The 26462-nt window shown below is 42.9% G+C and overlaps 1 protein-coding gene across 8 annotated transcripts in view; it reads right to left on the bottom strand.

Annotated features, from left to right (window-relative positions):
* The window catches only part of RAF1 (Raf-1 proto-oncogene, serine/threonine kinase), an 85993-nt gene that overhangs the window by 30058 nt on the left and 29473 nt on the right, over nucleotides 1-26462 (bottom strand). For 4 of the 8 annotated variants that reach the window (XM_023218394.1, XM_023218400.2, XM_023218395.3 and 1 more), the window contains one exon: nucleotides 5827-6059. In XM_023218394.1, the coding sequence (XP_023074162.1) occupies nucleotides 5827-6033 (207 nt within the window). In that variant the 5' untranslated portion in view covers nucleotides 6034-6059. Of the gene's footprint in view, nucleotides 1-5826; nucleotides 6060-10496; nucleotides 10580-26462 lie in introns of those variants that run through there. The other 4 variants (XM_031935168.1, XM_031935169.1, XM_023218401.1 and 1 more) reach the window with 2 other exon arrangements.

The following is a 26462-nucleotide window of genomic DNA, read 5'->3' as shown; positions in this document are numbered from 1 at the left end:
CTTCTCCAGCTGGTTTACAACAGAAAAAAGTCTTAAGAAACAGGACATAGGTATCTGGGCCCTCCTAGTTACCAGGCTCCAAACCAGGGTATAGTATTTGGATGCAAAGCAGAGAAAACAATCTAGGAAAGAAGGAAATGCATGTGAGCCTAAAGAATTTGAAAACATCAGACAGGGGCAACATAAGAAGTTTTTCACAAGGCTTTATTTTGCTATCACCAGGGACTGATGGGGACTTATTTGCCCAGTAATCATTATTTGAAGCCCAAAGATGGACTCCACATTCAGAGTACAGTATAGAAGAATTTGAACTTGTAACAGATTAGCTCAGAAGGTGATGGGAGTGGGGGAGGAATATTTTCCGGGAGGATCAATCATCTGGGAGAAAGGAAAAGATTTTCCAAAAGAAAAAAGTTCCTTTGGAGTTTGTGATAGCCTCCTTAGCTACCGATGGTTTTTCCTCTCCTTCAGAGATGTGGAAGAAAGGAAAGGTCGTGAACAACAGGGTAAGGGGAAACCAACTGATTCTTCGGACAGATAGAAGATTGATCATAGGAAACCTCTGAGGAAAAGAAATGGGAATACAGGGGCAGGGGTCACCCAAGACTTCTGGCTCATATGAATGCTTTACCTATTTAAAAATAAATAAAATTAGCATTCTTTAAAAGTTCCTTGTACAGGCCAGGCGCGGTGGCTCAAGCCTGTAATCCCAGCACTTTGGGAGGCCGAGACGGGCGGATCACAAGATCAAGAGATTGATCATCCTGGCTAACATGGTGAAACCCCGTCTCTACTAAAAAATACAAAAAAAAAACTAGCCGGGTGAGGTGGCGGGCGCCTGTAGTCCCAGCTACTCGGGAGGCTGAGGCAGGAGACTGGCATAAACCCGGGAGGCGGAGCTTGCAGTGAGCTGAGATCTGGCCACTGCCCTCCAGCCTGGGCGACAGAGCGAGACTCCGTCTCAAAAAATAAAAATAAAAAAAAGTTCCTTGTACATACCAAAATAGTTCAGACAAATGGTATCCAGGATTTGTGTCAAAACACTGGGAAAGGAGTGGATGAAAACACAGATTAAGCAGGACTGCCATGGTTAGCTAAGTGTTGAAAGTGGGTAAGCAGTACATCAGATTTGTTATTCTCTCTATGTGCAGGTGTGTGTGTGTGTGTGTATAAAATCTATATTATATATACTGAGACAGGGTCTTGCTCTGTCATCTAGGCTGCAATACAATGGCATGATCATGACTCATGTAACCTTGACCACCCCGGTTCAAGTGATCCTCCTGCCTCAGTCTCAGCTGGGACCACAGGTGGGCAGCACCACCCCTAGCTAATTTTTTTTTTTTTTTTTGTAGAGACAAGATCTCACTATATTGCCCAGGCTGGTCTCAAACTCCTGGGCTCGTCAGCCTCCCAAAGTGCTGGGATTACAGGGAAGAGCCTCTGCACCCAGCCTGTATATATTTTTTAATGTTCCAAAATAAGTTTATTTTAAAAGTTTCTTGACGCAGTGATACCCACCAACTTCCAGCTTTTCAGAAACAAAACAAGTAAGCTATACTGATCTGAACTATGAAGACACTAAGGAGGAAAACGAAGAGTAATAAACATACACTAACAGAATCATGACCTGCATCAAATACTGCATAGCAATGTTTTCTAAGCTATAAAGTGATATCTGTTATATTATCAGTCTTCATTAAATCGTAATTCAAGCTGGACAGTTCTTTAAATATCGTCTAATCCAGTCAGGTTCCCAAATGTAGCTGGCATTAGAATCCTCAGAGAAGCTTGTGAAAACATAGGTTCCATCTACCTGTCCAACACATCCAAGGACTCTGATTCAGTTAGTATGGAATAAAGCCCATTCATACAGAACGAATCTGTATTTTAACCTGCTGGTCAGCTGATTCTAACAGTAGTGGTCCTTGGCTCCAGTCAATCATTCATCTAATAATAATTAGAAGCAGTAGGAGCAGCAACAGCAGCAGCAACAGCAGCAGGAGGAAGTCAAAGAGGTACACGTTTAGAAAATAAAAATTACAAGAAACATTCAAAAACCTAATTATCACATCTAAAATTATTTAAATCAGATACACGTCCTCTGTCTCATTCTCCTCTTTACAGCCCTCCATGGATACATGCTGTAATCAGCTAAATAATTTCTAGAACCCACTGAGTGATTATGAGAGTCATTCTGGGTTCAGGAAGTGAAGCAACCTGGGGAGGAGTAAAAACAGCTGACTGATGGTGCTGGCCTTACTCAGTGACTCTTCTCTCCTCTACCGCTTTCCTGAAGCTTGGTGCCTGGTGTAAGCAGCTAGTTCTTCCACAGTTAGTTCATCTTTACTCAAAGAAATAGGCAAAACTAACCTAGGCTACAACCTTCTCATAAGCTGTAGGAAGTCAAGCTTGGTTTCCAACCACCAGCTGTGCTCAAATGGAGGTGATCAAGGACTACATAGATGTATAAAAAGCTAAGAAATAGGCCGGGTGCGGTGGCTCAAGACTGTAATCCCAGCACTTTAGGAGGCCGAGACGGGCGGATCACGAGGTCAGGAGATCGAGACCATCCTGGCTAATACTGTGAAACCCCGTCTCTACTAAAAATACAAAAAACTAGCCGGGCGAGGTGGTGGGCGCCTGTAGTCCCAGCTACTCTGGAGGCTGAGGCAGAAGAATGGCGTAAACCCGGGAGGCGGAGCTTGCAGTGAGCTGAGATCGGGCCACTGCACTCCAGCCTGGGCGACAGAGCGAGACTCCGTCTCAAAAAAAAAAAAAAGCTAAGAAATAGTCACAGCAGCCAGGCACGGTGGCTCACGTCTGTAATCCCAGCACTTTGAGAAGGTGAGCCGGGCGGATCACAAGGTCAGGAGTTTGAGACCAGCCTTGCCAACATGGTGAAACCCCATCTCTAACAAAAATACAAAGAAATTAGCCAGATGTGGTGGCGGGTGCCTGTGATCCCAGCTACTTGGGAGGCTGAGGCAAGGAGAATCACTTGAACCTGGGAGGCGGAAGTTGCAGTGAGCCGAGATCGGGCCACTGCACTCTAGCCCGGGTGACGTTGAGAGCCTCTATCTAAAAAAAATATGTAATAATCATCATCATAGCTACCACTTCACTAATGAATCAGTCACTGTACTAAGTACAAGCATCATTTCATAAAGGTCAGGAAACAGGCTCAAGCCGGGCGCAGTGGCTCAAGCCTGTAATCCCAGCACTTTGGGAGGCTGAGACGGGCGGATCACGAGGTCAGGAGATCGAGACCATCCTGGCTAACACGGTGAAACCCCATCTCTACTAAAAATACAAAAAACTAGCCGGGCGAGGTGGCGGGCGCCTGTAGTCCCAGTTACTCCGGAGGCTGAGGCAGGAGAATGGCGTAAACCCGGGAGGCGGAGCTTGCAGTGAGCTGAGATCCAGCCACTGCACTCCAGCCCAGGCGACAGAGCAAGACTCCGTCTCAAAAAAAAAAAAAAACAACAGGCTCAAAAAAGTACAAAACTTGTTTAAATGATATAGCTAATAAAAGGCAATGCAAGGATGTAAATTGGGGTTTTCTTGTTTTAAAGGTTCATACACTTAATCACTATGCCAAATTAAGTTTCCCAGCCTGCTGGGCAAACTGGTAGCAGATGAGGATGGAGAAGATAGTCTCAATAACACTCTGAAGAAGCACCAAAAGGTCTTCAACTTCTCATAACACACACTTCCTATATCTGACTTCTCAATTTAGGGTCAGAAAGAAAATTAACGAGAAACAGTAGGTAAAATTACTTTGCAAACGAAAGACCACTATTCAGATAGAGGGGATTATTACTACTTATTTTGCCAGCCATAAAATTTTCATTTTTAGGAAGACAAAGATAAACTTACTCAAACTTTAATTGGACTTTTGAGTTCTGCCTTCAGTTCAAAATGCACCTAAGTATTCAACACTATACTGGGGCTCCTTAGGTTCACAAAAAAAGTATGAACAATTTATTAACAAATTGGGAAGAGTGGAACTGTTACAAGCAAACAGAGAAAACTCTGGACTGGGGTTCCCCACCTCAGAACCTTGCTTCACCTGACTATACGGTATAAACACAATGCATTGATTTTACACAAAGAACAGAGGATAGGAGAGGAAGAGGCATGGAAGTTTTGAACTCAAGTTCTCTGAACAGTTCCACTAAGCAAAACCAATACAATTTCACTTTTCTGTTTTGGCCAGGTGGTTGGTTTTGTTTTATCCATAATAGTAGAAATTTTTTTTTTTTTCTTTGAGAAGGGGTCTGGCTCTCTGTCACCCAGGCTGGGGTGAAGCGGTGCGGTCTCAGCTCACTGCGACCTCTGAGCTCAAGCCATCCTCCCACCTCAGTCTTCTGAGTACCGAGTAGCTGGGACTACAGATGCGTGCCACCACGCCTGGCTATATTTTTGTTGTTATTTCTTTCTTTAGATAGAGTCTCGCCCTTTCGCCCAGGCTGGAGTGCAGTGGCGCAATCCCGGCCCACTGCAACCTCTGCCTCCCAGGTTCAAGTGATTCTCCTGCCTCAGCCTCCCAAGTAGCTGGGATTACAAACGCGCAACACCATGCCTGGCTAATTTTTGTAATTTTAGTAGAGATGGGGTTTCACCATGTTGGCCAGGTTTGTCTCGAACTCCTGATCTCAAGTAATGTGCTGGCCTTGGCCTCCCAAAGTACTGGGATTACAGGCGTGAGCCACCACAACCGGCCTACTTTTAAAAATTTTTTTCATAGAGATGGGGTATGCCATGTTGCCCAGACTAGTCTCGAACTCCTGAGCTCAAGCCATCTGCCCACCTCAGCCTCCCAAAGTGCTGGCATTACAGGCGTGAATCACCACACCCAGCCAGATAACTTTTTTGAGTGCTAAATTCTTAGAAAAACTGAAGTTTCGTATCAGGCTGGGGTGGTGTCTCACGTCAGTAATCCCAGCAGTTTGGGAGGCCGAGGCGGGTGGATTACCTGAGGTCAGGAGTTTGAGACCAGCCTGGTCAACATGGTGAAACCCCGTCTCTACTAAAAATACAAAAAAATCAGCTGGGCGTGGTGGCGTGTGCCTGTAGTCCCAGCTACTTGGGAGGCTGAGGCAGGAGAATCATTTCAACCCAGGAGGCAGAGGTTGCAGTGAGCTGTACTCCAGCCTGGGTGACAGAGTGAGAATCCGTCTCAAAAACAAAAAAACAACAACAAAAAAAAAAAAAGAAAAGAAATTTTCTATCCAAAAACCTAGTGGCACTGTCCTGCCATGACGCCAATACGAACCTGTCACTGGTACAACAAAAATAAACTATGCAGAATTAACTGGCTGGTGTCAGTGCCCTGAAAAAGAAGACTGTATGTAAGCTGCCTCCAGACTTGTCCTGGGCCTATGAAATACACAAAAATAATTTTTTCTATGTAATTTTACTTTCTTCTTTATGCTTGATTGTAATATTCAAAAAGCTTTAGGTGAATATTTTAATAGAAGAAATAAAATGTCTTCTAAAAAAAGTAGTTGGAAAGGCCTAGAGACTTTTCAAAGAAAATTCTTTGAAATATACACATAAAAATGTACTATTTGTTTGGATGAAGTGGCACAAAGGAAGACATTCCAAGCAAGAGTAATAGAAGGAAGGCCAAGAGGTGGGAAAAAATAGGGGGTGTGGAAGGAACAGCAATATAAAGAAATAAATCTGCAGTTAGAAAAAAAATTAATAAAGACCCTATATGACAATGAATATTTTGCCTGTCTTTAAGTTGAACAACATGATCCTTAATGTGTCCCACAGGCAGATAAATAGCTAAATTTCCTAAGTAGAATTTTCACATACCACTGTTCTTTGCTTGTTTGGCAAGAAAACACGGATAGTGTTGCTTGTCTTAGAAGGATCTGTGAGTTTGCCATCATCTGATGCCCGGCGCTGATAGCCAAACTGCTGAACTAATGTAGGAGAGATGCAGCTGGAGCCATCAAACATGGCATCTTTGAATCCAAAACCATTGCTGATCGTCTTCCAAGCTCCCTGTATGTGCTCCATTGATGCAGCTTAAACAATTCTTAAACCTGGTAAGAAACACAAATAATTATAAGTCTAGAACAAAGTATTTAACCCAAGAACACAATATATAAAGCCCAATTATGAAAATAGCATGATGTGGGTTTTTCATAAGTGATACCTCCTGCATTTATTAGCAAAGAAAATTTTCTGTAATAGTACAGTTCCATAAAATACTTCATAGATGAGGAAAATGGGACCAGCAGTTAAAAGATTTAGCAAGGGATGGCCGGGCGCAGTGGCTCAAGCCTGTAATCCCAGCACTTTGGGAGGCCGAGGCAGGTGGATCACAAGGCCAGGAGATCGAGACCATCCTGGCTAACATGGTGAAACCCCGTCTCTACTAAAAATACAAAAAATTAGCCAGGCGTGGTGGTGGGCGCCTGTAGTCCCAGTTACTCAGGAGGCTGAGGCAGGAGAATGGTGTGAACCCGGGAGGCGGAGCTTGCAGTGAGCCGAGATCGTACCACTGTACTCCAGCCTGGATGACAGAGCAAGACTCTGTCTCAAAAAAAAAGAAAGAAAGAAAGATTTAGCGGCCGGGCGCGGTGGCTCAAGCCTGTAATCCCAGCACTTTGGGAGGCCGAGACGGGCGGATCACGAGGTCAGCAGATCGAGACCATCCTGGCTAACACGGTGAAACCCCGTCTCTACTAAAAAATACAAAAATCTAGCCGGGCGAGGTGGCGGGCGCCTGTAGTCCCAGCTACTCGGGAGGCTGAGGCAGGAGAATGGCGTAAACCCGGGAGGCGGAGCTTGCAGTGAGCTGAGATCCGGCCACTGCACTCCAGCCCGGGCGACAGAGCGAGACTCCGTCTCAAAAAAAAAAAAAAAAAAAAAAAGAAAGATTTAGCAAGGGACAGGCACAGTGGCTCACGCCTGTAATCCCAGCACTTTGGGAGGCCAAGAGGCCAGTGCATCACTTAAGGCCAGGAGTTTGAGACCAGCCTGGCTAACATGGTAAAACGCCATCACTACTTAAAATACAAAAATTAGCCAGGCATGGTGGTGGGTGCCTGTCATCCCAGCTACTGGGGAGGCTGAGGCAGGAGAAATCACTTGAACCCAGGAGGTGGAGGTTGCACAGCCTGGGGGACAAGAGCGAGACTCCATCTCCCAAAAAAAAAAAAAAAAAAGCCAACCTGGAACATGAGCCCAGGTCTCAAGACTTCTAGTCTATCACTTTTTCAATTACATTTCTCTTCTTCCTGATCAACTACCCCTGAGTGTGAGGAACACATTAGTACTATGAGAAATACCTGCAAGAAAGTGTAAACCAGAATTTATGACTTCAAGGAAGAAAAACTAATATTTCTAGGATGTATTTTAGGCACTTTATAAATTATCTCATTTAATTTGTGTAAGAACCCCAAAGATTTTATTTTCTTTTTTTTGGAGACAGAGTCCACTCTGTCACCAGGCAGTGGCATGATCTCGGCTCACTGCAACCTCCGCCTCCCAGGTCCAAGTGATTCTCCTGCCTCAGCCTCCTGAGTAGCCAGGATTACAGGCATGCATCACCATGCCCAACTGATTTCTGTGTTTTTAGTAGAGATGGGGTTGGCCATGTTGGCCTGGATGGTCTCTATCTCTTGACTTGTGATCTGCCCGCCTCGGCCTCCCAAATCACACCTGGGATTACAGGTGTGAGCCACCGCACCCGGCCAGATTTTTAATTCCTTCCTCTATCCACATTTTCTTTTTAATTAATTTATTTTCTGAGACAGGGTCTTGCTGTGTCGCCCAGGCTGGAGTGCAGTGACATGATCACAGCTCACTGCAGCTTCGATTTTCCAGGCTCAAATGATCCTCCTACCTCAGCTTCCCAAGTAGCTGGGACCACAGATGCGCATCACCATGCCCAGCTAATTTTTAAAAACAGTTTTTTGTAGAGAAAGGCTCTCACAGGCCGGGCGCAGTGGCTCACGCCTGTAATCCCAGCACTTTGGGAGGCCGAGACGGGTGGATCACAAGGTCAGGAGATTGAGACCACCCTGGCTAACACGGTGAAACCCCGTATCTACTAAAAATACAAAAAATTAGCCGGGCGTGGTAGCGGCGCCTGTAGTCCCAGCTGCTCGGGAGGCTGAGGCAGGAGAATGGCATGAACCCAGGAGGCGGAGCTTGCAGTGAGCCGAGATCGTGCCACTGCACTCCAGCCTGGGCGACAGAGCAAAGACTCCGTCTCAAAAAAAAAAAAAAAGAGAAAGGCTCTCACTATGTTGCCCAGGCTGGTCTCAAACTCCTGAGCTCAGGCAATCCACTCTCCTTAGCCTCCCAAAATACCAGGATTACAGGTTAAGCCACTGCAAACCCTTTGTTTTTTGGACAGAGAAGTCATGCTACTTGCCCAAGAACACCCCAGCAGTGGGTAAAATAACCAGATTCCATAACTGTTTAAATTTAAAGTACATTAATTTTCTACCATAACATTCAGATTCAGAGTTCAGTTCATGGTCAGAAACCATGCAGAAGTAAGGGGGGTGGAGTTTCCTCCTTTAGAAAACTTTGAGGTTGATAAGGAATCCCATCTTTTCAAGCCTTCCTCCTTCAGAAACTTGTTTTATTATTAACAATAGCTACTATTTACTAGAAGCTTACTATTATGAGGCAGGATACATAGCATACATTCCAATCATTATCCACATTACTTACATTGCTACTCTAGGTAGGAATTATATCCCCATTTTACAGTTGAGAAAATTCTTTCACAAACAGCTTGTAAGCAGCAAACTGGGATTCTGAACTGGGCTGCACTGACTCCACAGCCCTTACCTTCCCATATATAACACTAACACTCAAATCATTTTAGTCAGAGCTGAAATGACCTAGAATTAAGGACCACAGAATCCAAACCTTGTTTTCAATCAAAAGTTTCTAACTGAAAATCCACTATGTGCTAAATCACATCACATGCCCAAATCAAGAGGGAGGTTAGATATTTAGTATTCTTAGATGACAGCTGAGAAAACCAAAGAGGTTCTGAGACAACTTAAGATCACAACATGGAGTTATTCTCATACAGTCTTGGTACATCCTTTTTGGAAAAGAATATGGTAATATCTATTAAAAGTTTGAAATGTTCTTAAAGAATGATCTAGTATTCTCCAGAAATCTGTACTAAAGAAGCCTAAGACAAGTGTATAAAAACATGTGTAAGCATATTCCTTGCAGCACTATTTATACCCTTGAAAAATGATGGTAAAAACCAAATACCTAACAATAGGGAATTAAATAAACCACGTTAATATCCATGTGATAAATGAAGTAGATCCACATATACAGAGATGGGAAAAGATATCCAAGACAACAAAAAATGAACTAAATATATAGTTTGAATCTCTTTAATATTAATCTACAAAGAGTGAGGGAAATCTAGAAATAAATAAATGGATGGAGAACTCTAGAATTAAAGTGTTAACAGCGATCATTTCAGCAGGACTGTGAAGAGTTTTCATTTTCTACATTACTTATTTTTTGTTTTTATATTTTACTATTACACTATAAACTTCTATCAGCATATTTTATTTCTGTAAGGGGATGCCAGAGCAAGATCTCGCTGCCTCGTGCCTCTAGAACCTCAACTTGAGCCCTGACTCACTCCTACCTAACTCTATCCCCAGGTTACTGTGAGGTCCCTTTTTTGGAGTACATATAGCTCCTCCTTTTTCTAGATATTTGAGTTTTTTTCCAACTAAAAAGGAAAAGATGGAGGAGCTTAAGACCAGAAAAGAGAGAAATAGATGAGGGAAGAGACAGAAGGAAGACTCATCTGAGCATCTCACTAGCCTGAAACGATATGGCTCCTAATGATCCATGTAACAGCCTGAACAAGCTTAAAATGCAACTCATTGTGTCACTTCCCTGTTTAAAACTCAGAATAAAATCTAAATTCCGGCCGGGCGCAGTGGCTCACGTCTGTAATCCCAGCACTTTGGGAGGCCGAGGTGGGCAGATCACAAGGTCAGGAGATCGAGACCATCCTGACCAACATGGTGAAACCCCATCTCCATTAAAATTACAAAAATTAGCCGGGTGTGATGGCGACACCTATAGTCCCAGCTACTCGGGAGGCTGAGGCAGGAGAATGGTGGGAACCCAGGAGGCGGAGCTTGCAGTGAGCCGAGATCGTGCCACTGCACTCCAGCCTGGGTGACAGAGCCAGACTCCATCTCAAAAAAAAAAAAAAAATCTAAACTCCTTGACAAGGCGTCTAAAGGCCTTCTTTCAGAACATGCCAGACTTTGTGCCTCAAGACTTCTGAACTTTGTGCTTCTCTTCACCTGGAAGGCTGAAACCCCAAAAACAGGCAAGCTGGTTTTTTTCACATCTTGTCTCCACCCAAGAGACATCTCTTTAGAGAGGCTTTCCCTAACCACACTAGCCAAAACTGCCCGCTCTCCTTCTGCCAATTAATACTGTTTCATTTTCTGCACGGTACTTACGTTAGATAGTTTTCAAGTTTTAGTCAGTCCCCCACCTTCTTTCTGCTCCATAAGGGCAGAACCCTGCCAATCTTGCTCAGTATCTGGAATACAAAGGCGCTCAAATATTTACTAAATTAAGTGAAAAGCCAGAATGATGCTACAAAAAAAGTAATGTTTTTAAATAGAAAAGACTTGTCAAAAACTATTAAATGTGAATCAAATCTCCATTTAGTGGTACGTCTTTAAAAAACACTTTGTCAGCCGTGCGCAGTTGTTCACACCTGTAATCCCAGCACTTCGGGAGGCCCAGATGGGAGGATTGCTTGAGGCCAGGAGTTCGAGACCAGCCTGGTCAACACAGCAAGACCCCATCTCTAAATTTAAAAATTTTTTTTTAATTAAAAAACAGTATTTTGTTTTCCAGCAAGATGAACTATAATGAATTTTATTTTTTGTATAGATACATATTTCAATTGAGATAAGGTCTCACTATGTTGCCCAGGCTGGTCTTGAACGCCTAGGCTCAAGCAGTCCTGCCACACATGTGCCCCTACACCCAGTGTGCAACAGATTTTATTCTATATTCAACTGTGGGGGAAGACTGTATTGGAATCGATTCCAATTGACTGGTGAAGAACCCACTGACAAGACTAAAATGTAACCTCAGTCCAAGAACAGTAATTTTACAATGAATTCCAAGTCTTGCAGGCACTCAAAATATAGTGCTGGTACTTAGTAGAGAACATACTACAGTAACTTTTAATAAAAAGTGACAAAATAAAAATACACCTACTTTAATTCAAGTTCTAGATTATTTATCATTCATAGTATTTTACTTTCTGTCTCCATATCAAGACCACTTACAGCTTAAGAGGCAGGCTAAGGACCGGACGCAGTGGCTCACGTGGTCAGGAGATCGAAACCATCCTGGCTAACAGGGTGAAACCCCGTCTCTACTAAAAATACAAAAAATTATCCGGGTGTGGTGGTGGGCGCCTGTAGTTCCAGCTACTTGGGAGGTTGAGGCAAGAGAATGGTGTGAACCCAGGAGGCGGAGCTTGCAGTGAGCTGAGATGGTGTCACTGCACTCCAGCCTGGGCGACAGAGTGAGACTCTGTCTCAAAAAAAAAAAAAAAAAAAAGAGGGAGGCTAATGTTTCCTAACCATTTTCTTTTTCTTTTTTTTTTTGAGACAGTCTTGCTCTGTTGCCCAGGGTGGCGTGCAGTGGCACAATCTTGGCTCACTGCAACCTCTTCCTCCCGGGTTCAAGAAATCCTCCTGCCGCAGCCTCCCAACTAGCTGGGATTACAGGCATGCACCACCATGCCTGGCTAATTTTCGTATTTTTAGTAGAGACAGAGTTTCTCCATGTTTGCCAGGCTGGTATCAAACTCCTGACCTCAGGTGATCCACCCGCCTCAGCCTCCCTAAGTGCTGGTATTATAGGTGTGAGCCATTGTGCCCGGCCTTCCTAACCATTTTCATGGCACATACTCATACAAACGATAGGTCATATTTGCAGAACAAGATGAAGTACACAGACAATGCTGCTTCAAGGGCCCTACAAGTTGTCTCAGGGAAGAGGGGTACAACTCTAACCTGTTAATCACAGAAAATTCTACTAAGGTATTCCTTTATCAAGGCAAACATCTGAAAAATCAGGGCAGACATCTGAAAACTCAAGGCAGACATCTGAAAACAAGGAGGAAAAAAGCATCTTCTAAAAAAATCATATCGCAGCGACATACTTCAATCTTAAATGGAGATATTCAGAAACCCAGTTGACACTACCTTCAAATATAAGCATAGATCTAGCTTTTAATACTGTAATTTCTTTGACTAAATGCCCCAGGTTAAAAAATGTATACACAGACACACAAACACACACATCCTAGACACATACTAAAACTAGATAAGCAAATGTGAAAATCAGTTTCTGCATGTGAAAAGCCTTTCAAAGTTCCACAGAAAAGTTCTAAAATCAAATGCATTCTCCTACGAATGGAGAAATATGTCACGTTGGACAAGATCAATTATTTAAAAAGAGAGACATGTTGGCCGGCTACAGTGGATCATCCCTGTAATCCCAGTACTTTGGGAGGCCGAGGTGGGTGGATGACCTAAGGTCAGGAGAATTGCTTGAACCCAGGAGGTAGAAGGTGCAGTGAGCCGAGATAGTGCCACTGCACTCCAGCCTGAGCAACGAAGCAAGACTCCAACTCAAAAAAAAAAACAAAAAAAAAAACAAAAAACAAAAACAAGGAGCTCCTAAAAATTAGTAAAAGATGAACAATGCCATTGGGGAAAAAAACAGGAAATTAAATTCACAGAAAAGCAATACAAAGGCCAACAAATATATATGTTTAATATAAAGTAGGGAAACACAAATATGAAAACTATTTTTAATATCAATTTGTAAAATTTATTTTATTTTTATTTAATTTTTTGAGGCAGAGTCTCACTCTGTTGCCCAGGCTGGAGTGCAGTGGTGCAATCTCTGCTCACTGCAACCTCCGCCTTCTGGGTTCAAGTGATTCTCCCGTCTCAGCCTCCCAAGTAGCTGGGATCACAGGCATGTGCCACTATGCCTGGCTAATTTTGTGTTTTTAGTAGAGATGAGGTTTAACCATGTTGCCCAGGCTGGTCTTGAACTCCTGACCTCAGGTGATCCACCCACCTCAGCCTCCCAAAGTGCTGGGATTACAGGCGTGAGCTACTTTGCCCGGCCAGACTTGCAAATTTGAAAAGACAAAACATCTAGCACAAGCATTTGAAGTAATCTACTCTCACAGTGAAGAGTATAAACCACAAAAGTATAGCAATCTAATAGTATCTATTAACTATTGAAAGATTTAACTTCACATTTCACACCCAGCACTACACAAACACAGGAATGTTTCTAATACCAATAAACTGAAAATTACCTCAGACTTAAAGCCACAGAACTAAAATTAGAACAATTTAAGGCAGGACAGGTTTAAAAACAAGACCTCCCAGGAAACTGAAAGAATGTCTACCCCCAGCTACTCAGGAAGCTACTCAGGATCTCCTGAGGCCAGGAGTTTGAGGCTGTAGTGCATGACTGCACCTGTGAATAGCCATTGAAGTCCAACTAGGCAACACAGTGAGATCCCTTCACACACACACACACGTCATTTTCCATAATTTAAGAATAAGGTCAGTGTCATCTGTCACCAATACCAATACAATTTAATACTTCCAAGTACTACATGCATAGTAAAATATCAAAAGTAAACCACACTGCAGGAAAAAGATAAGCATTAAAAAAAAAGTAGGCCAGGCCCAGTGGCTCACGTCTGTAATCCCAGCACTTTGGGAAGCCAAGGTGGGCAGATCATCTGAGGTCAGGAGTTCAAGACCAGCCTAACATGGTAAAACCCTACTTCTACTAAAAATACAAAAAATTAGCCAAGCGTGGTGGCGTGAGCCTGTAATCCCAGCTACTCGGGAGGCAGAGGTTGCAGTAAGCCAAAATTGCGCCATTACACTCCAACTTGGGCAACACAAGCAAAGCTTTGTTTCAAAAAAAAAGGTAAACCAAACATACAAAAAAAAAAAAGTTAACTGTTCATGGGCTAGGCACAGTGGCTCTCACCTGTAATCCCAGGACTCTGGAAGGCTAAGATGGGAGGACTACTTGAGCCCAGGAGTTTAACACCAGCTTGGGAAACATACCAAGACCCTGTCTGTACAAAAAAGTTTCAAAAATTAGCTGAGTGTCACAGCATGCACCTGTAGACCCAGCTACTTGGGAGGCTGAGGTGGGAGGATCGCTTGAGCATAGGAGGTCGAAGCTGCAGTGTGCCACAATCACATAACAGCACTTCAGCCTAAATGACAGAGCGAGACCTTGTCTCAAAAAAAAAAGAAAAAGGCATTGTTTAAAAGAATATTGTTAAGTATGTAATTTCAAGATACTTTGGTAACAAAAAGTTTATATGGAAACTAATTGTAAAATCACATTTCTGCTCAATGATAAAAATACATCTTTTTTTAAAAAAAAAGATAATTCTCTTCGCCGAGCAGGGTGGCTCACGCCTATAATCCCAGCACTTTGGGAGGCAGAGGCAGGCAGATTATCTGAGGTCAGGAGTTCGAGATCAGCCTGACCAACATGGAGAAACTCCATCTCTACGAAAAATGTAAAAGTTTGCCAGGGGTGGTGCTGCACGCCTGTAGTCCCAGCTAATCAGGAGGCTGAGGCAGGAGAATCGCTTGAACCCAGGAGGCAGAGGTTACAGTCAGCCAAAACTGTGCCATTGCACTCCAGCCTGGGTGATGACGAGACTCTGTCTTCAAAAAACAAAAACAAAAACAAAATTCTTTTTATATATACAAAATAGTAGTAAAAACCTTTATTACCACAAAAGTTTTCAGGCTTTAAACATTTATTTGGTAAGACAGTCTGGGAATTTGTATTCTATGGGCAAAACATTTACCTTTTACATGCCAGAGAAGACATAGTATATTCATAATTTACCATGATATCTAAATCATATAAATTATTTCAGACGCCTACAACTTACTTAATACAAATTATTCTAGTCTATTACAGAATTTAGGTTTACCTGGTTCCAAGCTACTTCCCTCTGGATTCCTGACTTCCCCTGGTCACCCCCACCAACCATCACAGAATGCTTCAAAAATCAAAAGGCCTAGATTCTACTGTTTTGCCTTCCTCTACTTTGGCTACTATTCCATTAAAAGATTACTACATGGGCCTAACCCCAAAATCAGTCTCTGAAAGGCACCAGGGGACATTTTAGGATAGAAAAAAAAAGGAATGACTCATAATTGCCAGGTATCTTAGCTTTCTGTAGTCACCTACTTTGTATCTATCAATCATGAATTTATATAAACTTCTCTAAAACTATTTTTTCTGGTCGACATTATTTCTGAGGGTGGTAGGTTCCCTAGGTTCACCAAAAAAAAATTGCCTTTTATTGGCTTCATGCATCATTCTGCCACCTGGACTTTGAGGATATATTTGCTTTAATCAAGCAATTCATGATTGTTATGGCATAAACTCTTCAAAGCTGTATCCTTCTATAATCTTTCAACTGCATTTATTCCCTATATGAATATTCCTTTTAGAAAGTTAGAGTGTGGCCAGGCACAGTGGCTCATGCCTATAATCCTAGCACTTTGGGAAGCCAAGGTAGGTGGATCACCTGAGGTCAGGAGGTTGAGACCGGCCTGGCCAACATGGCAAAACCCCGTCTCTACTAAAAATACAAAAATTATCCAGGTATGATGGTACGTGCCTGTAATCCCAGCTACTTGGGAGGCTGAGGCAGGAGAATCGCTTGAACCTGGGAAGCAAAGGTTGTAGTGAGCCACCGCAATCCAGCCTGGGCAAGAGTAAAACTCCGTCTCAAAAATTAAAAAGTTAGAGTGTAAAACTATTTCTATATTCAAGTTAAAAAATGGGCTTACGGCCTGGCCAGGTGCGGTAGTTCGTGCCTGTAATCCCTGCACTTTGGGAGACTGAGGTAGGAAGATCGCTTAGGCCCAAGAGTTTGAGACCAGCCTGGGCTAATCCCTGCACTTTGGGAGACCGAGGTAGGAAGATTGCTTAGGCCCAGGAGTTTGAGACCAGTCTGGACAATAGTGAAACCTCATCTCTACAAAATCTAAAAACCAGCCAGGTGTGGTGGCATGCAACCGGTAGCCCCAACTACTTGGGAGGATGAAGCTGGAAGATCACTTGAGTCCAGGAATTCAATACCAGCCTGGACAACACAGTGAGACTCCTACTCTACAAAAAAAGTTTTTAAAAAGTCATTTTTCCTAATTCACATAACTCTACTAGTTTTCATGTATTTCATTACCGTGTTAATAAGAAAAAAATTTCAGTATATTATACTGTCATTATTTTCTCAGGTGCTGTAAGTTATTTTGTGATCTTATTTATCATTCAAATTTCTACTTTAAAGTAGAAATACTTTAATGGTTATACTGGCAGTAACTTCTATTCATATAAGTATGATGAACCTGAGACAATTTTTTTTTTGCGGGGGGAGGCGGGGGCAGGGTCTCTGTTGGCCAGGCTGGAGGGCAGTGGTGCAATCTTGGCTGATTGCAACCTCTGCTTCCCGGGTCCAAGTGATCCTCCCACTTCAGCCTCCCAGGTAGTTGAGACTACAGGTGTGGGCCACCATGCTGACTAATTTTTGTAAATTTTGTAGAGATGGGGTTTTACCATGTTGGCCAGGCTGGTCTCAAACTTCTGACCTCAAGTGATCCACCAGCTCATCCTCAGCTGGGATTACAGGCATGAGCTACCACACCCAGCCAGTTCACTAATTTTTAAATATCATGACAGTTATATCATAATTCCTATGGATCATTTTAAATCAACTGACCCACAGAAGTCAACCAAAAATGCAAAACCAATGAAACAATGGTAGTTGTAGAATCCACATGTTAAGTATTAAAATTTATGTAAATAATTAAGAAAAGGTGGCTATTGTTTAAGATGTAATATAAAATTAGAACCACAAGTAAGTGTCCATGAAAAAACACAAATATGCGACAAAGCTTGTTTGGCTATCTGAACAAAAACAATACGTGTTTGCTCTCTTTTGGTACCCACTAAAACTCACTAGGCAACAAGATATATCCACCAAAAAATAAATTTCTTAAAACTCTGTATCAACTAAGCAGCAGCAACAATAATGATATTAGCTAATGTATTAGCTAATACTGAATGTTTATTATATATGTTCTTTACATACAATATCCCTTTTAATCCTCCAACAACCCCCTATAAGAGAAATTACCATTTTAGAGTGAGGAATCTATGGACCATAAAGGTTAAGTAAAAATGTCCAAGGTTACACGGTATTCAGAACATTCACACATCTCACCAGGGTTTCATCACACCATCACATATGTTAAGATCAGTGCATTTGTGGGAGAGGCGGTTCCTAAGATGAGGTGCCAGATTTCAACCTTGTGGCAGCCTACTCTGGCTTCCTAGTATCTGCCTCTTTCCTCTACACTGATAATCTGTTTCTAATTATACTTTTATTTGTTTATTTTTTTAAGGCATGACCGGTCTGGCTCCGTCAACCAGGTTGGAGTGCAGTGGCATGATCATGGCTCACTACAGCCTTGATCCACATTCAAGCAATCCTACTGCCTCAGCTTCCTAATTAGCTAGGACTACAGGTGCACACCACCGAGTCCAGCTAATTTTTTATTTTCTGTAGAGACGAAGTCTCGCTATCTTGCCCAGGCTGGTGTTGAACTCCTGGCCCCAAGTGACCCTCCCACCTCAGCCTCCCCAAGGTGCTAGGATTATAGGTATAAGCCACTGCACCTGGCCTAATTATATTTTTATTTATAAAAAAACAAAAAATAAATTTGGGAAGGAGGATAAAGGGGAAGTTACTCATAATTTTACTAATCCTAACACATTTTTTTGGATATCATCTTCTAATATCAAAGGCACAATACATAAATATCAGTTCAAAATCTACCTCCACCTTTTATTAGTTGTATGGCCTAGCCTTTCACCAAATTGCTTACCTTTCCCATATACCAATTTTCATCACTTATTCAGGCAATAAACATTACTCAGTGCCTACTATGTACCAGGCACTGTTCAAGATGCTTGGGCTACCTCAGGGAACAAAAGACAAGGATCCATGATCATAAGAGAAGTCTATATTCTGGTGGAGGCATGCACAGTAAATTCTATGACAGTGGGTGATAAGTGCTGGGGAAAGGGAGGCAGACTGCAGTTTATAAAGTGAGGTCATAGTAGGTCTCAACGAAGAGTTAACAGCTGAGACTTGGAAATCAGTGAGTCTGACTTGCAGATAACTGAGAACAACATTCCAGGCAGAAAGAACAGCCAGCGAAAATCCTTTGTATAAGGAATGGTAAAAAGATCATAGAGTTAAGTGAGTACAATGTCGGGGAGCAGGGACAATGTGGATCACATAATGCCTTGTAGGTTATTATAAGGACTTTGCCTTTTACTGAGTGAAGTGGGAAGCCAGTGAAAGGTCTTGAGCAGAGGAAAGTCACAATCTACCTTAGATTTTTTTTTTTTTTTTTTTTTGCTTTTTTTTTTGAGACGGAGTCTCACTTTGTTACCCAGGGAGAGTGCAGTGGCATGATCTCTGCTCACTGCAACCTCTGCTTCCTGGGTTCAAGTGATTCTCCCACCTCAGCCTCCCAAGTAGCTGGGACTACAGGCATGTGCCACCACATCTGACTAATTTTTGTATTTTTTTGGTAGAGATGGGGTTTCACTGTGTTGGCTAGGCTTTAATCTTAAAAGGACTGTTCCAGTCACAGTGACTCATGCCTGTAATCCCAGCACTTTGGGAGGTCAAGGTGGGCAGATGAACCCAGGAGTTCGAAACCAGTCTGAGCAACACGGCAAAACCCTGTCTCTACAAAAAAATTTAAAAATTGACCCGGCGTGATGTCTCACTACATAGAAAACAAATGACATAGGCAGTTAGATATAGAATTATGAAGTTCAGAAGATGTCTGTCTGAGCAGAAGAACTGTAAAACAAAGATAACAGTATTTATCTAATTGAGTTATTAAATTGTTCAATAGTGTAAATAAAGCACTTAGCACTGGGCCTAACACAGAGTAAACAACACTGTTATAGCTTCTATCCCACACAAGAACACCCACCACAGGAGATGAGAGAGGGTGGAAATTCAGCCCATGCTTCACTTGCTAAGCCATGTGTCTGGTACACAGACAGCATAAGCATGAAGGGTGGGGATCCTTCTAATTCATATGTGGGAAATTTTCCTGCTAGCTGAGCTACATCTCTGCAGAGGTACATCTGTTCAAAATGGACCTTTTTCTATTTAGTAATGGTGACTTTGGGGCTGTGGCCCTAATCCTTTTCCACATACACGTGTACTTGTACACAATTACATTCTCAATCCAAATACTGTATCACAATATTCTCTTTCAAATTTAAATGTTTGAGGCCCGGGGCGGTGGCTCAAGCCTGTCATCCCAGTACTTTGGGAGGCCGAGACGGGCGGATCACGAGGTCAGGAGATCGAGACCATCCTGGCTAACATGGTGAAACCCCGTCTCTACTAAAAACTACAAAAAAACTAGCCGGGAGAGGTAGCGGCGCCTGTAGTCCCAGCTACTCGGGAGGCTGAGGCAGGAGAATGGCGTGAACCCGGGAGGCGGAGCTTGCAGTGAGCTGAGATCCGGCCACAGCACTCCAGCCTGGGTGACAGAGCGAGACTCCTTCTCAAAAAAACAAAAACAAAAACAAACAAACAAAACAAACAAATTTAAATGTTTGATAACAAATTATTTAATTTTGGCAGGGTGTAGTGGCTCACGCCTGTAATCCCAGCACTTTGGGAAGCCGAGGCAGGCGGATCGTGAGGTCAGGAGTTCAAGACCAGCCTGGCCAACATGGCAAAACCCTGTCTCTACTAAAAAATACAAAAATTAGCCAGGTGTGGTGGCGGGCACCTGTAATCTCAGCTACTTGGGAGGCTGAGGCATGAGAATCCCTTGAACCTAGGAGGCGGAGGTTGCAGTGAGCCAAGATTGTGCCATTGCATTCCAGCCAAGGTGACAAGAGTGAAAGCTCTGTCTCAAAAAAAGAAAAAAAAAATCAGGAATCAGAATGACTTCAAACTCTTCAACAACACTAGAAGACACAATGGAGCAAAGCCTCCTAGATTCTGAAGGAAACTATCTCCAATTTACAATAATCAGCAAAACTATCAGTGCGGGACAGAACCAGAGATATTTTGACATTCATGATTACAAAAATTTGAACCTCCATGATTCCTTTTTTTTTTTTTTTTTGAGACAAGTCTTGCTCTATCACCCATGCTGAAGTGCAGTGGTGTGACCTTGGTTCACTGCAGCCTCTGCCTCCCAGGTTCAAGCGATTCTCCTGCCTCAGCCTCCGGAGTAGCTGGGACTACAAGCACACATCACCACATCTGGCTGATTTTTTTTTTTTTTTTTTGTATTTTTAGTAGAGACAGGGTTTAGCCATGTTGGCCAGGCTGGTCTCGAACTGATCTCAGGTGATCCGCCCGCCTCAGTCTCCCAAAATGTTGGGATTACAGGCTTGAGCCACCATGCCCGGCCCATAACTCCTTTCTCAAGGAATTTGTTACAGGAATATAGCAAGAGAAAGACTTAAGATATAGGAAATGGGACATCCAGCTTAGGAAAGAAGTGAAGGAAATCTCCAGAAGGCCAATATGGAGGGAAATCCCTGGATGACAACTGAGCACCAGACACAAGAATCCATAAGTATGTGACCCTTTCTAGCAATTTCCAACTATCATCGACACAATGGCCTTTTCTTTTCTTGAGTGCCAGGGAAGGAGGAAGGGAGGAAAGCAGTTGGAGGAAGGGCGGACAGAGGGAAGGAGGAAGGGAAGGAGGAAGAGGGAAGGGAAGGAGGAAGAGGGAAGGGAAAGAGGAAGAGAGAAGGGAAGGAAATAGCCCACATTTTCAAACTTAGCCCCTTTAAGTATATTCTCTCCCCTGTGGAGGAGGTGAATGGTAAAACCTGTGCTAGGTCTTGAGACACTCCAGGTGGCTGCACAAAATTAATAAAATAAAATAACACTATGGTATAGCACCATAGTGTTTCCCAAAGCAAGGGATATATACTACTCATGGTTTACAAAATGATTATAAGGGATATGTGTACAAGATATAAACTAAAACTGATATGATAAGGAAAAAGTCTCAGGTGCTAGTATATGTTTAATGCTTCTTTAAGACTTTCTACTAAGACAGGCGCGATGGCTCACACCTGTAATCCCAGCACTCTGGGAAGCCAAGGTAGGGTGAATTGCATGAGCTCGAGTTCAAGACCAGCCTGGGCAGTATGACGAAATCTTGTCTCTGCTAAAAATACAAAAATTAGCTGGGCTGTGGTGGCTTGCACCTGTAATCCCAGCTACTCAGGAGGCTGAGGCGGGAGAACTGCTTGAAACCGGGAGGCAAAGGTTGCAGTAAGCCAAGATCTTACCACTGTACTCCAGCCTGGGCAACGGAGGGAGACCCTGTCTCAGGGAAAAAAAAAAAAAAAAAGCCAGGGGCCGTGGCTCACACCTGTAATCTCAACACTTTGGGAGGCTGAGGCGGGCAGATCATGTAAGGTCAGGAGTTCGAGGCCAGCCTAGTCAACATGGTGAAACCCCATCTCTACTAAAAATGCAAAATTAGCCGGGCGTAGTGGAACACATCTGTAATCCCAGCTACTTGGGAGGCTGAGACAGGAGAATCCCTTGAACCTGGGAGGCAGAGGTTGCAGTGAGCCGAGATCGTGCCTGGAGGACAGAGCAAGACTCTGTCTCAATTAAAAAAAAAAAAAAAAGGTTTATAAATTTATTAGGCTGGGCGCGATGGCTCACGCCTGTAATTCCAGCACTCTGGGAGGCTAAGGCAGGCGGATCACAAGGTCAGGAGACCGAGACCATCCTGGCTAACACGGTGAAATCCCGTCTCTACTAAAAACAAAAAATTAGCCAGGCGTGGCGGCGAGCGCCTGTAGTCCCAGCTACTTGAGGCGTTGAGGCTGGAGAATGGTGTGAATCCGGGAGGTGGAGCTTGCAGTGAGCCGAGATCGCGTCACTGCACCCCAGCCTGGGCAAAAGTGAAAGACTCTGTCTCAAAAAAACATAATAAATAATAATAATAATAACAATAATAATGATGTTTTTAGGCTGGGCGTGGTGGCTCATACCTGCAATCCCAGCACTTTGGGAGGCTGAGGTGGGTGGATCACTTGAGGTCAGGCGTTCCAGACCAGCCTGGCCAAGGTGGTGAAACCCCGTCTCTACTAAAAATACAAAAATTAGCTGGGCATTGTGGTGGGCACCTGTAATCCCAGCTACTTGGGAAGCTGAGGCAGGAGAATCACTTGAACGCGGGAGGCAGAGGTTGTAGTCAGCTGAGACTGCGCCACTGCACTACAGCCTGGGCAACAGAGCAAGACTCCATTTCAAAAAAAAAAATAGCTGGGTTTGGTGGTACAAGCTTGGCGGCACCAAGCTACTTGGGAGGCTGAGAAATGAGAATCGCTTGAGGCCGTGGTAGGAGAATCACTTGAGCCCAGTAGTTCAAGACCACCCTGGGCAACATAGCAAGACTGTATATCTTTAAAAAAAAAAAATTTTGATTGATTAAATTAAAATACAGTAAGAATGGCTGCTCAAAGAAAAAAAAAAGATTTGCTACACTGGCTAGGTGCAGTGGCTCATGCCTGTAATCCCAGCACTTTGGAAGGCTGAGATGGGGAGGACTACTTGGGTCCAGAAGTTCAAGACCAGCCTGGGCAACACGGCGAAACCCCATCTCTACAAAAAATACAAAAATTAGCCAGGCATGGTGGCTTGTACCTGTAGTACCAGCTACCTGGGGGGCTGAGAGGGAAGGATCACTTGAGTCTGGGAGGTGGAGGCTGCAGTGAGCTGAGATCATGCTGCTGCACTCCAGTCTGGGTAACAGAGCGAGACCTTGTCCCAAAAAAAAAGAAAGAAAGAAAAAATACTTGCTACATCAATGAACAGCAGCAGCAACAGTTTCATTACATACTACATATCCTAGAGACTATACTGAGCACTTTTGGTTTAGTAGGTAAAAGAACAGGTACTGAGTTTGAAATCCAGCTTCACTACTTGGGCAACTCCATGGATCTTGGGTAAAGGTAATAATGGTATAAACTTCACTAAATTGCAGTGAAGAATGAATGAGATAGTGTAAATAAAGTACCTAATTTAGAGTCTGGCATATAAAAAACATTCTAAGTTAGCAAAAATTGTGTACCTCCACTATTAAAACAAATTCTTCAAGTGAAAAGCTGAACTCACTCAGAATTTTTTAAGTGTATTATACTCACTAGTAAACTTGGGAATTAGATTATTCTCTAATTCTGAGAACTTCAGCGAACTCACGAACTTCCAGGAACTGAACTGGTCTCGAACTCCTGATCTCAGGTGATCCGCCCGCCTCAGTCTCCCAAAATGTTGGGATTACAGGCTTGAGCCACCATGCCCGGCCCATTACTCCTTTCTCAAGGAATTTGTTACAGGAATATAGCAAGAGAAAGACTTAGGATATAGGAAATGGGACATCCAGCTTAGGAAAGAAGTGATTAGATGATTCTCAACTTCTGAGAACTTCAGCGAACTCACGAACTTCCAGGAACTGAATACAGAATACTGTACATATGTACATGTACATCTTTATAGGGAGGGGCCTTGCTTCTATCAAAAATTTTTTTTTGAGACAGAGTTTCGCTCTTTCACCCAGCCTCCTGAGTAGCGGGGACTACAGGTGCATGCCACCACACCTGGCTAATTTTTGTATTTTTAGTAGAGACAGTGTTTCACCATGTTGACCAGGCTGTTCTGGAACTCTTGACCTCAGATGATCCACCCGCCTCCATCTCTATTAACATTTGAAAGCAATCTGTCCTCTACTGAGCAGTCATTGTGTTCTTAAAACACAAATCGAAGCTGGGCACAGTGGCTCACTCCTGTAATCCCAGCACTTTGGGAGGCTGAGGTGGGTGGATTACCTGAGGTCAGGGAGTTTGAGACCAGCCTGGCCAATGTGGTGAAACCCTGTCTCTACTAAAAATACAAAAATCAGTCAGGTGTGGTGGCACGTGCCTGTAATCCCAGCTACTCGGGAGGCTGAGGCAGGAGAATTGCTTGAACCCGGGAGGCAAAGGTTGCAGTGAGCCGAGATGGCACTACTCTACTCCAGCCTGGGCAACAGAGCAAGACTCTGTCTCAAAACAAAACAAAAAACACAAATTTGGACATATTATTAAATACCCTTTATCTGTTCTTTATTACACTCAAATCAGCACTCATATTCTTTAACTGTGACCTACAAGACCTTTCATGATGGCCTGGCCCGTTACCTATCAAACAGGACCTCCCCTGACCACCCTGGTTCAAGTGTATCCTGTCCTTCTCCATCATTCTTCTCTTTACTCAGCTTTACGGTTTTCATAATAATTCATCACCATTTGAAATAATATTAGGTATTTGCCTGCTCAATGATTATTGTCTGCCTATACCACTAGGCAGTATGCTCCAAGAAGCTAAGTTCAGTTCACCCTTATAAGCCCCACTGCCTTTAAGTATCTAGCATTTGGCAAGCTCTTAAGAGATATTTGCTGAATGAGTAACATATGGTATCTGGGCTATCTGGGAAGTGGTGAGTTCTCACAAAAGTTATCCGTGCAGTCGTTTACGAACCACATTATGCCAAAAGACTATACTCAGGACTAGAACACTGACAACTGTGGAAAAACTATAGAATCTGCATGGAGTAATTGTTGACTGGCAGTCAGCTAAGGAGCAGCCAGGATAATGGTTGGCTGGCAGTCAAAGTCATGTAACGGTTCGTCAAACAAATCCCAAACAGACCAGCTGATAATAATACCCAATTAAAGCTACTATAGAATTCTACCTCACAGGTATTTCCAAAGTTTGATTTACTACTATTGTTTGGCCTTTCCCTTCATAGGTGTTTTATATTACAAATAAAACCAAACACATTCTTGTTCATCTGTTCTGTCACAGTAAATGGTAAATATTTCCTACCTACCCACGCAACCGATTTGTCCTAAATATACACTGCTGAAAATAAAAGGGACTTTTACACTACAGGGCTCCTACTCAAGAAATGTAAAAATCGGCCGGGCATGGTGGCTCATGCCTGTAATCCCAACACTTTGGGAGGCTGAGATGGGCAGATCACCTGAGGTCAGGAGTTCGAGACCAGCCTGGCCAACACAGCCTAAAAATACAAAAAAGAAAAAAAAAAAAGAAGAAGAAGAAGAAGAAATGTAAACATGTGTTTTAAAACATATTTCTACATAAGGTCATGTAGAATGCAAAAGAATGTACAGAAACATGATGGATTACGTTTATTGATTTGTGTATGTTGAACCAGCCTTGCAGGGATGCAACATATGCAAATCAACAAACGTAATCCATCATATAAACAGAAACAAAGACAAAAATCACACGATTATCTCAACAGATGCAGAAAAGGACTTTGACAAAATTCAACAGCTCTTCATGCTAAAAACTCCCAATAAACTAGGTATTGATGGGACGTATCTCAAAATAATAAGAGCTATTTATGACAAATCCACAGCCATTCATACTGAATGGGCAAAAACTGGAAGCATTCCCTTTGAAAACTAGCACAAAACAGGGATGCCCTCTCTCACCACTCCTATTCAACATAGTGTTGGAAGTTCTGGCCAGGGCAATCATGCAAGAGAAAGAAATAAAGGGTATTCAATTAGGAAAAGAGGAAGTCAAATTGCCCCCGTTTGCAGATGACATGACTGTATATTTAGAAAACCCCACTGTCTCGGCCCAAAACCTCCTTAAGCTGATAAGCAACCTCAGGATACAAAATCAATGTGGAAAAATCACAAGCATTCCTATACACCAATAACAAACAGAGAGCCAAATCATGAGTGAACTCCCATTCACAATTGCTTCAAAGAGAATAAAATACCTAGGAATCCAACTTACAAGGGACATGAAGGACCTCTTCAAGGAGAACTACAAACCACTGCTCAACGAAATAAAAGAGGACACAAACAAATGGAAGAACATTCCATGCTCATGGATAGGAAGAATCAATATTGTGAAAATGGCCATACTGCCCAAAATAGGTTATAGATTCAATGTCATCCCCATCGAGCTACCAAAGACTTTCTTCACAGAATTGGAAAAAACTACTTCAAATTCATATGGAACCAAAAAAGAGCCCGCATTGCCACAAGACAAAAGAACAAAGCTGGAGGCATCACGCTACCCGACTTCAAACTATACTACAAGGCTATAGTAACCAAAACAGCATGGTACTGGTACCAAAACAGAGATATAGACCAATGGAACAGAATAGAACCCCCAGAAATAATACCACACATCTACACCATCTGAT

Source organism: Piliocolobus tephrosceles, chromosome 2, assembly GCF_002776525.5.
Source record: "Piliocolobus tephrosceles isolate RC106 chromosome 2, ASM277652v3, whole genome shotgun sequence".
NCBI lineage: Eukaryota > Metazoa > Chordata > Mammalia > Primates > Cercopithecidae > Piliocolobus > Piliocolobus tephrosceles.
Note: the sequence above shows the minus strand (reverse complement) of the source record. Positions and strands in the feature narration are given on the sequence as shown.